A 12,372-nucleotide genomic window follows, 5' to 3' on the forward strand; every position below is an offset into this window, starting at 1 on the left:
CAACAAAAATAACGACTCCTTTAGCCCATCTTTCTCCACAGCTAATTTTCATTAGCAAAAAATAACCTTGCCAATACTATTATTACTACAGCATCATTTTATTTCTCAATGCCATACAACACCAGAAACTATATTATCTTTTGAAAATTAACGCAAACAAAGTAAATTGGCATTCCTCATTTGATAAGGACTTAGGCTCATATAACCCCTGTGCACCCAAGAAGAAAAGCAGGAAAGTCTCACTGCTGGTCACTCTAGTGCAACACGTGGTTCAAATGATGGAAATCTTCCTTATTTTATTCCTCCAAGTGACTTTCAGTCCATATGGATTCACTTCAGAAGAATCCATATGGATTCCACTTCAGATAAGCATAGAAATTGTCCTTCATCTATTGTCTCTTCCTTTTCTTCCTTTCTCCCAAACTCCTGGGTCTCCCGTTCCCTTGAATTTTGTTTCCCTACCAGGAGCCATATTTACCTTTCAGCCTCTGGCCAGGCTGTCCGTCATTGTGTTCATCCATTATTATCTTCTGAGGAGCCAGACTTATGGGAGGGGACTTCAGGTCTGCTCATAGGAAGAGGTGAGAGAGATTCCAAAACACCTTTCTTCTGCTTAGGTTGATTTCCTCTTGGCATAACTCAGGTGCACTGTTATGCTGACAATGCTCATGTGTCTTATCAAAGAACCCCTCTGTAGAACAGTCTGCTGTGATCTGAGACCCTGAAGTGGGTGGGAAGGAACCATGCACCAAAAGGGAGTGATGGAGTAAGTTAACTTATGCTGTCCTACCCTCACCCTAGTAAAACCTTTGCCCTACTGGTGTAGGTAGGAGGTGGAACACAGCATTACATTCTGCCCACCCAGCAATTTCTGGCCACTGGGTGTTCCCCCTCCATCCTGTCCCAGCCTATATTCATTTTGTGGCACCATCTTTGAGACGTCCTCACTTGCTTTCCCATACAAATAACTCTCCTTCACCTCCCAAGCTAGAGCCAAGGTATTCACATGTCTTTCTGCGACAATGTTCTTATCAGTTTTCTTGGACATGTCACGACTCCAGCAAGCTCCAAGAAGAAAACCCTGGATTCATATCTGCAGAGGGGATTCACTTGCTCCCTATATGGCCATGGTGGCTGTTAAACACTTATGGAAGCTGGGGGTCGCCATGCTTCCACTCCAAGGTTTGATCTCTCCCTTCCCTTCCCTTCCCTTCCCTTCCCTTCCCTTCCCTTCCCTTCCTCTGAGTCACTCCTCATGGGAAGGAAAAGAGAGACTCCTCTCCACATCAGCTTTTGAGGAAATGGATCCATCCACGCCCTGGGAAACAGAAGCAAAAACAAAAACTCCCAAACACTCACCATTTTCTCTGGGTATTCTGGAGATAATTTAGCCACGTTAGAACTGGCAAGATGAGATTTAAGACAATTAGAGGAGGAGCAGGGCTGTGAGGACCACGGATGCATTGGGTCAGCTAGTTACATTTGCAGGCAGAGCCCTTTCGGGTAAACAGGGAGCGACACAAAGAGCACATCAGATGTGACCTCTCTCCTCTAGCTGTGTGCACAGCAGCCTTGTCAAGAAGGGGCTTGCCTAGGGGACTCCTGGGCCTGCCTCTTAGGATTTCACCAAAAGCTTTGTTCGCCATGTCTACTGTAGGGCAGCAGAAATTCAAGTGCAAAAACCAGCTGATCATCAGAATTACCCAGGGAGCTTCATAAAAATATAGATTCCCAGACATCCTCCTAGATTCACCTGAGCAGAATTTCAGCAGTGAGGCCCTGGATTCTCCATATTGACGGGGCTTGCCAGGTGCCAACTTGGAAAACCATTTTTTTTAAAAACATTTTTATTGCCAAGGTAAACCCACATATACCAAAATCTGTTTTCAGAATTTACCTTTTCAAAAGGGAGAAGACTGAGAATGAGAATGGTTATCCCAGGTTTTAGATTAATATATAATGTATTTATAGTAAGGGGAGAAATCTTATGGACATATATATATACATATATCAAATATATACAAAAAACTAAAAATGTGGAAAGATTAGCGTCATTAGACTATGTTCAGTGATGATATGGTATTGCTATTATAATTTCCTTGTAATTTTTTGTATGTTTTAAATAGTCAAAGTAAAAATACACTTCCAAGTGAAGGTTACTCAGTATTATGGATTTGTCCTAATCCATTTAATCATTCCCGTAATGATGGATGCTGAGGTAGTATCTAGTTCGCAATTTAAACCCCCAGAGCTTTGGGGAAAAGCTCACTTTTATGAGCTCACATCATCAGGAAGTACAGCATCCCTTCATTTTCTACACAGTGAACTAATTTCAAGTTTGCCCTCTCATGATGCCAGGAGGGAAAGAAGTTCTAATATGTCCCTCAGAGATCTGTTCTTGCCTGAGTTAGGTTACAGTTTGTGGATTTTCCAGACTGTGGAGGATGTGGTGACTACAGAGAGAAGGTCATATTCGTCAGTAAAATACTTTTTTTCTGTAAGAATTCAGCAGACATGTCCACCACCTAGTGCCCATGGTGCTTCCAGAGGCAGTGGGGAGCTTGGAAACAGTCCTTCACTTAGTGGAGTACGGAAGATAACCACTGCCCACAAGAAAAACAACCTCCATGTTGGTTTCCGAGTGGTTTTTCCTTTCCCCTGCTTTAGTTTTGCCCCTGACAGGATGATTTCCTAATTCATTGTTCTTTAAGTTGCTCTGATCTGCATCAAAAAAAAAAGGAGGCCTGGATCAGGTTCAGAATGCTATTTTCTTCCTTCTGAAGCCCAAGCCCTGGTGAGCTTTGCAGAGTGTTCAGAAGAGCCTGAAAATCCTGGAGGGTCCTCTTCCTGGGGATCAGGATTCAAAAAAGTTTGTACCTTTTACTGACAATCTGTGGATGGCAGGAGTTGACCTAAAGGCTTCTTGAGGTTTCTATATATTGCTGGTGCTGTTGGCTGAGGGCATGACTCTGTGTGCTGTGGCCAACAGTCTGCCTCAGTGGGTCCCTTTTTGAGGATCCCACTCTGCAATCAGAGCCTGGCAGCACTCATCCCACCACTGCAGAAAGTAAGGTATGTCCACCTGGCCCAGATCCTGTGGTGGTTGTTTTTTGTGCTCAGCTTGAGGCTGAGAATAGTCTTCCAACTGCAGTAGTCAGTCTGTTCTTGGTGATCCTGGCGTTCTTCTTGGTATTGGGGCCAGAAAGGATACTGAGTATCTGGGTCTCCTCCTATAGTCAGCAGTACTGGCACATAATTCCCAAGTGTTAGAGTAGAGGAGAGTTCTCTCCTCCCTGCACAGCCTGCATGGGCCGCATCATGACACTTTGTCCTTGGATCACACAAGGGACAGAGGATACGTGGGACGGGAGAAAGGTAGAAATGGTTGGTTCTTGCTGAAAGAACTGGAGGAAGGAAAATGATGAGATCTGCCTGGGAGAGTGCACAGGTCAATTTCGTGCTGCAGAGCTGTCAGACCAGGTCTCCCATTTGGGCCATCCACCAAGGAATTCACAGGCTCACTTCTGCTCTGCCCAGGGTCCAGAGACCTTGGGTCCTGAAACCACATTTGAATTCTCGATTCTGGAATGCCTGTTTGGCTAGTGTTGTCCTGTTTGCAGTATCAAGGAATTGGCTCCTCTTGAAGGCTTGAACTAGAATGTTTGATTGAGATCTTGGGACGGATGTCTGGTCTCGTGTGGCTCCTTTTGGTAAGTATTCTTGAGTATAAGGCTGAGGCTGGTTTTGTCCATGGATTTGGTCTTCTCCTAGGGAGGAGCTGAACCCCAATCGTCTCTGTCTTGCTCTGTGGTTTTTAAACCAAATCTGAATTTTAAATTCTGGAATGCCAATTTCCTTGGCCATATGTTTCCTGTTTGCTTTTTCAGGGTAAGGGTCATGTTCAAGCCACGCTTGCAGGATATTCTTTTGACCCTAGTTGTAAATAATCTTGCCTTGCCAGGTTTCTTTTTGTAATAGTATGTCACTTGCAGTGCTGGTCAAATCCATCTTGGGAAGAGGTATCCAGATTCTAAAAAGATGAGTGGACAACTCGGAAAACCATTTTTATAGCTTATAGAATCTAAGCCACAGATCTGGAAGAGATCTACTCTAACTTTTCCACTTTTCTATTTAAAAAAAATTAAACTCGGAAAAGTTAATTGCAACGTTGTACAATCATAACAGCTTATTTTCTTTAAAAATTGCATTAGTGAAAAATTTTGTTTGAAGAAAAAATGTGCCTGGTGAAAAAACCGAGGGACCAGCCTAGTGATATACAAATTGAAACCTCTGGACTGATCATGGCCATGGTGATTTTGTATCATTTACGCACTTAACGTTCATTCATTTATTCACTTAACAAATGAATATCTACTATGGGCCAAGGCTGTTTTAGGAAAAGAGGATGCAGTAGTGAAGCTACTCTGCCCTCACCGAGCTTTTATCCTAGTGGAGAAGAGAGACTAGCGACAAGATAAAAATAAAATATAGAGTAGTCAGATGTAGCCTGTCAGTAAAACCAAAGTGGGGAACAGGGATTTGAAGTGTTCAGCAATGGGGGTTGGGTTGACATTTCAGACACGATGGCCAGGGAAGGCTTCATTATATGAAGGTGACTTTGGAGAGAAAAGACCTGAAGGAATTGAGGGAATTGGCCATGTGTAGATCAGGGGTACAATTATCAGGCAGAGGAAAGAGCAAATGCAAAGGCCCTGGGGTGGGAATATGCTAGGTCTGGTAGGAATAGCGAAGATGTTGGTGGGAATGTAGCAGGGTGAATGAGGAGAGGAGGGTGCATAGGAGGTGTGTCAGCAAGGCACAGGGGGGCCAGATCACACGGGTCGGTGTAAGCACTTGGGTTTTTAGTCTACATGAAATGAAAAACTATTGAAGAATTTTGGACAAGAGAGTGTTTACACCCAACCTATGTTTTAATGAAACCTCTCCGGGCAGAGTTGAAGGCAGACTGAAAGGGCAGTAGCAGAAGCAGTGTGGCCAGATATGAAGCTACTGCAGTACTTCAACTACATGTTCTGGGTGAGAGAGCATTAACCATCTCCATAAATGCTAAGCATGGATATCACAGTGTGTTTATGCTTCAGAGTGACAAAGGAAGGACACTGGGAATCTGCAGTTCCCTCGGCCTGCTTGGCTCCCACACATGTCTCACGGTGAGAGCATCCTGCCAGCACAGGAGTGACACTAGTGGTTAATGAGTAGTGCTTTTCATTCCAGCAGGTACCCAAACACTAAACAAGTCCTCAAAGCATCCGTATCAGCAGACCCCACATGCTGGCTCTGGGGACTGGCGCAGGAACAGCGTCTGCTTGAGGCCAAGGAGCTTGAAGCAACAAGTACTTCCTACACAGTCTCTCTCACTCCTTGCTTTTCCTAAGTGTTTTTTTTTTTTTTCATCAAGTGTTCTATAGGCTCTCTGATCCCTTTGCTCTCCGGAGCACTTCCCCATGTCATCAGGGCTACAGCCTTTCCATCAAGGTTTCAACTAAGTATGTTGTCCTTCCAAAGCACTTATTAAAACAGACAGATATTTTTAAGCTCTTAGGTATGGGACTGTTGGGCTGTTGCTAGGTGAAAATGTCTATTTGCTCCAGTCTACAATTGCACCTCAAACTTTTCCTCTGAAACACAATCCTGTTATAAGACAGGTCATCATTATGATATGGGGAGTTTTGTGATACATATCAAAACTTCCTAGCAAATATCAGACTGTTTTTTAATTATTTTAACTGACTAAACTTATTTGCCAGGTCAATCTGTTCTTATAATGCTACTTGGTTTTTTCCCAAGTCAACAAATTTGCCAACTTCAAATGTATTCTAAGTGTTCAAATAAAAACATTGATGGAGGAGGATACACAAGTCTGCAGGATGTAAGACAAACCTGATTTTCAAGAGGTAAAACATTTGTGCTACAAGAATGCAAAATGTAAGTGAATCATTTTACTGCAGAGAATTACCATTCTCAAATGTTCATTGCAACAGTCTAGAGAAGGAGAGAAAATTAGGAAGGTTTTTGTCATTTTGGATTTTATCCAAGTAATGAGAGGGATATATTTACAAGGAGGTGCCAATTTTCAAGTCCAAGTATGGCAACAGATGAAATTGTACTCCCTCGGTGTTTACTGTGAAATATACACAGCTTTCAAAACCAGCATGAAGGTGAGTCAGAGTGATGGGCATTTGAGCAGAGGAGGAAGCTGACATAGTCTTTTAGGCCAAACAGTAATCCTGGGTGCCTCTGAGGGGAGCGAGGTATTTAATCACCTCACCAGTGGGCGTCTTTCTTAAATACCTGGCAGCCTCAGCAGTCAGCTTGAAAGGCAGAGAGAAAAGTAAATGTCCACAGGTGAGTACCCAGTGGAGATGCTTGTTTAAGCTAAATCCTGTGTGTCCTCTAGGGCCTAACTCAGTGTTGCCTCTCCTACCCAACTGTGGAACTGTGACTGGAGCCAGCAGGCATCTGATTTATTCTCTATGTGCAGGGTCCCAGTTACCGAACTAATTATTGAATGAATGAATGAATGAATGAAAAAGATGACCATGAAGGATGCTTGAGATCTAACTGGGAAGAAGTGTGTTTCCCACTGTTAGAGGTATTGGAATCAGATGCTCGATCAGTGGTTCTTAGCGTTTCTCTGCTCAATGAACATTTTTGGGTGGTGATATCAGTAAAGGGATCCAAAGGGGAACACCCCTTTTTAGAAAGAAATATTTATAAAAATTTTAAAAAGCTTTCCAGCCATTTGTTGGCCACTTTTCACACTACACCTCTTTCCTCTGATTAGCTGTAAGTTGTACTCTGCTCTCCTCCAGTCTGTCCATGACAGCCTTCCACCTGTCAGATAGCTCTATAACAAAAGGCAGCTGCATTTGTGGCAAAATGCAAATTTCATTCTTTGATTACAATTGGCAGCTGACCCAGGAAGAGCTTGAGGGACACCAATGTCTGCAAGCCACTTAGAAAATCATCATTTAGGGATGCTGCAGAAATAATTCCTGTACAGGTGAGATCAGAGCACCCGCAAAGCACACATTCCAACTCTAAGTCCCTAAGCTTCTCAAAGTACAATTACCTCTGCTGTTGTCAATTTAGTCATTTTTGACATGACTCTCATGTGACCCTGTGCTAAGAGCATGAAGGTTTTGAGGGTATAAAGAATGGGAAGCTGCAAATGGCCAAAGGCATTTTGTCCTTCAAGGGTGACTTAGAAACCTGAACGTAGCCTGGCCCAGCTGGAAGAAGGCTCCTATTGTCTGTCCTCTTTCTAAACCTGCACAACTATCACCACCCCTTCTCCTGCCTCCTCTTTGCCGTGACCCTAAACCCGCAGTCTCATTCCTGCTTCCCACATTTGTAAGGCAGAAAGAGGGGAAATCCTGAAAAATAATGTATGCTTGTAAAAACCTCTACAATAGTAGCAATTGTGATGACATCATACCCTGACTGTCGCTAGTCAGGTTTGTCCCCTCTGTCTGACAGAGAGAAGATTCTCTCTTGTCTCTGGGTCTCCTACTGCCTCTGGGTATAAGGTTAAACCTGAGATTATCTGGTCAGCAGACAGAATCCTCCACATCTCAGGCAGCCATGGCCTTGGCAAGACTATCTGAGCTTCTAGCAAAAGGCCATGGAAGACAAGAGGTGTTTGAGATCTGGGGGCATGTAGAGCTGTCAGGACCTTAGGGACACACATCCCTTCCTATTACAGATGAGGGAGTTTGGAGTAGGGAAGAGCAGTGCAGACAAGATTATGTGAAGTTTAGTGGTAGAGTCTGAAAAATTTATTGGAGTGGCCTTGGGCTGTTTCCAATACAAATAGGATGTGAATCCTGGAGTCCCTCACTTTATTGAAAAGTTTAAAACACTTTTATTATTCATACGTGTTTAGAAACGGAACAAAAATATTTTTCTTATATGTGTAAAGAGATCATTTAATGGTAAAATATACTTGTATGAGAAATCTCCTTTTTGGCACACCCATTCTTTAGCTTGTCTCCTTATCGGCATTTTCATGTAATACATGAAAACATTACAGTAGAATTAAAGGTCTCATGCCATCTCTCCTTTTTTCAGCCTCATGTTTCTTCTCTACACTTTTTCCAATTATCTTCTCCCTGTGCTAGGCAGAATTGTGTCCCCCACAAAAATCCATATGTTGAAGCCCTAACCCCCCAATGTACTAGTATTTAGAGATGGTGCCTTTGGGAGGTAATTAGGTTAGATGAGGTCATGAGGGCAGGGCCCTCTGAAAGAGGTTAGTGCCCTCATAAGAAGAACCTGTGATCTCTTTCTCTACCATGTGCAGACACAGCAAGAAGGCAGCTGTCTGCAAATCAGGCTGAGAGTCCTCACCAGAACCCAACCACACTGGCACCCTGATCTAGGGCTCCCAAGCTCTAGATCTATGACAATAAATTTCTGTTCTTTAAGATACCCAGTCTACAGTATTTTGTTGTGGTAGCCTGAGCTAACCAAGACACCCTGACTCTCTTTCTCTCATTGTCATTCTACTTTCTCCCTCTACTACACTCTTCCGAGAGGGCAGAGACAGAGGGTATAGACCTGGTGACTGTGATTGCCTATGTAAGGCCACCCTGCTGCATTTTTACCCCTTTATCATTAGAATTCAGTGAAAGAAGTGTCTTACCTATATTGCATTATTTTTTTAAAAAACAAATTAAAAAAAATATTTTTGACCAGTTTGCTTTTGGGAATGATGCTAAACTCCTTTCTTCCCTGTGCAATTGGTAGAAAATAACTTCTCCTAAAAAGAGAGGGAAAACTGGGGAAAGAAAGTATTGAAGGAGAGGTCAACGAGAAAGGAGAATCTGACAGACATAGACAAGGAGAGATGCTTCTGATGCCCCCTTTGTCCCCGAGCCTCACAGTGCCCAGCCCTCTCTATCCTGCCTGCCATTCCTTTCCTTAACATCTTCCCACTGCCTCTTGCTGCCATTTCCCTTCTATTCTTTCCTCTCCTGTTGAAACTCACTTCAACCCCTAAGAACCCATTCTCCCAAGCCCAGATTTCCATGCCTCTACCTTCTAGAGTAACAGAAGACATGATCTCTGTGCTAATAGTTGAGGACCAGCAATCCTCCCTCCCGAATAACAACTGTACATGTTAACAAGAGCCATCAGCAGGGAACACATCCACCTTTGTTTCAAAGACTGCTCATCCAAACCCAAGTGTCCATCGATAGATGAATGGATAAAGAAGACTGGCACACATATACAATGGAATATTACTCAGCCATAAAAAGAAACAAAATTGAGTTGTTTGTAGTGAGGTGGATGGACCTAGAGACTGTCATACAGAGTGAAGTATGTCAGAAAGAGAAAAATAAATACCATATGCTAAAACATATATATGGAATCTAAAAAAAAAAATTTGTTCTGACGAACCTGGGGCAGGACAGGAATAAAGACACAGACGTAGAGAATGGACTTGAGGACACAAGGAGGAGGAAGGGTAAGCTGGGACGAAGTGAGAGAGTGGCATGGACATATATACACTACCAAATGTAAAACAGATAGCTAGTGGGAAGCAGCTGCACAGCACAGGGAGATCATCTCGGTGCTTTGTGACCGCCTGGAGGGGTGGGATAGGGAGGGTGGGAGGAAGACGCAAGAGGGAGGAGATATGGGGATATATGTATGCATATGGCTGATTCACTTTGTTATACAGCAGAAACTAACACACCATTGTAAAGCAACTATACTCCAATAAAGATGTTAAAAAAAAAAAAGAGTTCTCATCCAAAAGGAAACTCCAGTTCAGCACTATCCAATAGAACTATAATGAGAGCCACAAATGATACTTGAAATTTTCTAGTAGCCACATTTTTAAGAAGTAAAAACAAATGAGTAAAATTGATTTAAAAAATATATTTTAGTGCAATGTAATCTAAAATATATCATTTTAATACATAATCAATTTTTTAAGCCTAATGAGATATTTCACGTTATTTTCAAATCTGTCTTCCAAATCAAATGTATATTTTATACCTGCAGCACATCTCAATTCAAACCAGCCACATTCAGTTGGTTAATGGCAGCATGTGGTAAGTGGCTACCGTATTGGGCAGCACAGCTGTAGTCAGAAAAAAGGAAAGGTGAGGCCCAGCATATCAGCAAATGAGGAAGCCCCCCACCCCATCCTATGGACTCCTTCTTCTGGGCTTGAAAGCACAGGCCTCTTGAAGAGGGCACAAATCAAATGCTTCTTTGCGATTTGAGATTTTTTTCATTGTTTTTTAAGAAAGATACCCAAACTACCATCTCCTTAAATATTATCATTAGAATCTCATATGTTCAGAACAAAGATTTCTCCATAGATTCTTGAAACGTAGTACATTGCTGACAGTAATTTCTAAAAGCAGAGACCAGCCTGATCTCTCCTCTCATCACTTTTGTGAAGCCAAAGCATTGTGTCCAGTGTGCAATGCAGTGCTCAAGCTCTCACCCCGTGACTTCTCGAGAAAATTATGGCCACAAATTAGTTTTATTTGCTGAGAAATGGGTGATTCCCTGCCTGCACTGGCTATCACAACAAAGCTGCCCCAGCTTTAACAGGTGTATAGGTACACAATAGCAGCAGCCCTTTGTACCCTGGACTTACCGTTATGTTTCTTTCAGGTGCAGCTGTGGGTTTGCTTTCACTGCGGTTTGAGTAGAGGCTGGACCTTCAATTACAGCAATTAGCTGTAGACACCATGTGTCAAGTTCATTCGTATACTATTAGCTCAATTAATCCTACCATGGTACCCAAGCCCTTGATGTCCCTTACTTTTTATAGCTGAAGTCTGCCTTTTATACAACGTAAAGAAATTATTTTAATGGTAGAAATTTCAGGATGAGTGATGTGGAGGGTGGTACTGCTAAAATCTAGTAGAATGAGGTTTCCTTTCAGTAGTTAAATTTTTTTGGCCATCTAGTGATATTTGTTTTCAAGGATTTCCTGCTTCCAGTCACTAATCTTTTATCTCTTTGACACAGCCTCTCTCTCCTTCCTTACTCAGACCTTTATCCTTATCTGAGGGGTTACCTTATAGAAATTGATAAAGATAAGTTTTTATATTCAGGAGGCATTTGTGATTTTATTGACATGCTGAAATGTATTCAGACCTAAAAGAAATTAATCTCTATACCCTGCTACAGAGTTTTCCTGATCACCTCAAATTACACCCCTGCCAACTCTAAAGCTGACTTGGGTTAAGAAACTAGTCCTTTCTCATTATCACTTCTCCCAAAAGGGACAATGGCAACTTTTTTTTTCCCAGTCAAATTAAATTCACATTGAAGTGTATTTCTACTTGATTGTAGCTCTTGTGAAGAATTATGAAGAAAAGATAACATGAAATCTGGGATGGCTACTGTTTGTAGATTGGATTTTCAAGGACAGCTCATTCCCATGGTTAATTGAAAGTTAAATGCATATAAACAAGAGTTGGCAAAGACTGATTCTCCTCCCTCTCCAGAGGCTTCTAAGATTTCTTTTCACGAGCACCCAGGGTCCTTCCCCACACTGGTCCAGATTCCGTTCTCAGTATATCTGGCCAGATGACGCAACATCTGTGTTCTCTTTTAAGAACGTGAGAAATGAAACTTTTTCATCTTCCCTTTCTTTGAGTTCTGGGAAATCCAATTAAAACTGTTCAGATTTTCCTTTTCTTGTTTGTTTTAGAAGACAGCTCACTGGAAGAGGGCTGTGGTGGTCTCCTGCCTGTGGAAGAAGGTGACCGAAAAATCAACCTGATTGTGGAGTTGTCGACCCAGGTTTCCCATCAGACTGAGAAGATCACTCAGCTGGAAGAAATTTTAGAAGAAAAGGAAAGGAAGATTCAGCAGCTGGAAGCCGAGCGGGAGGCCCATCCTTTCCCAGAGGTCAAAGACTCTCCAGAATGTTTACAAGAGGCCAATTTTCTTTAATTTTCTTTAATAATAGCATCACTCCTGTGGTCTATGACGAGGATATTCAAAGATTCTCAGTAAAAAAAAAAAAATAAAAGTTTATTAAGTGTCACCAAGGTAAAGTCCAGAGCCCAAGCAGACTCACTGGCAAACTCAAGTTCAAGTTCACGGGTTTGACCTATTCTATAAGGTTCATATCGGAAGGAAACAAAACAAAGGGAAGTCCTCAGACGCAAACACTGAATGTTTCCCCTTTAGACATTTGTCACATAATCCACACAGCTGTAGAATACTTTGTTTTCAGACATTCCTGATAACAGAGGGAGAGGAAAAAACACAAAGCTAGAGAGATGGTCAAAGAACTTAGCATTATCCTCTTACCAGAGGTTTGTCACACCGCAAGGGAAGAGTGGCATGAATCCCATTTTATTATGCAGCTCA

General features: G+C 42.3%; 2 protein-coding genes across 2 annotated transcripts in view; one reads left to right on the top strand and one right to left on the bottom strand.

The window, feature by feature from the left end:
• The window catches only part of CCDC192 (coiled-coil domain containing 192), a 219,729-nt gene extending 207,703 nt beyond the window's left edge, over nt 1-12,026 (top strand). The window contains 2 exon segments of the mRNA XM_067730225.1: nt 11,705-11,940; nt 11,943-12,026. Of these exon segments, the coding sequence (XP_067586326.1) occupies nt 11,705-11,940; nt 11,943-12,026 (320 nt within the window).
• LOC137220568 (double homeobox protein B-like) lies at nt 2,996-3,864 on the bottom strand. Its single transcript, XM_067730028.1, is given in 4 exon segments — nt 2,996-3,156; nt 3,159-3,245; nt 3,433-3,600; nt 3,603-3,864. Coding segments are annotated over 4 exon segments (678 nt in total).
• Nucleotides 12,027-12,372: the final 346 nt, after the last annotated feature.

Source organism: Pseudorca crassidens, chromosome 3 (assembly GCF_039906515.1).
Source record: "Pseudorca crassidens isolate mPseCra1 chromosome 3, mPseCra1.hap1, whole genome shotgun sequence".
Classification (NCBI taxonomy): domain Eukaryota; kingdom Metazoa; phylum Chordata; class Mammalia; order Artiodactyla; family Delphinidae; genus Pseudorca; species Pseudorca crassidens.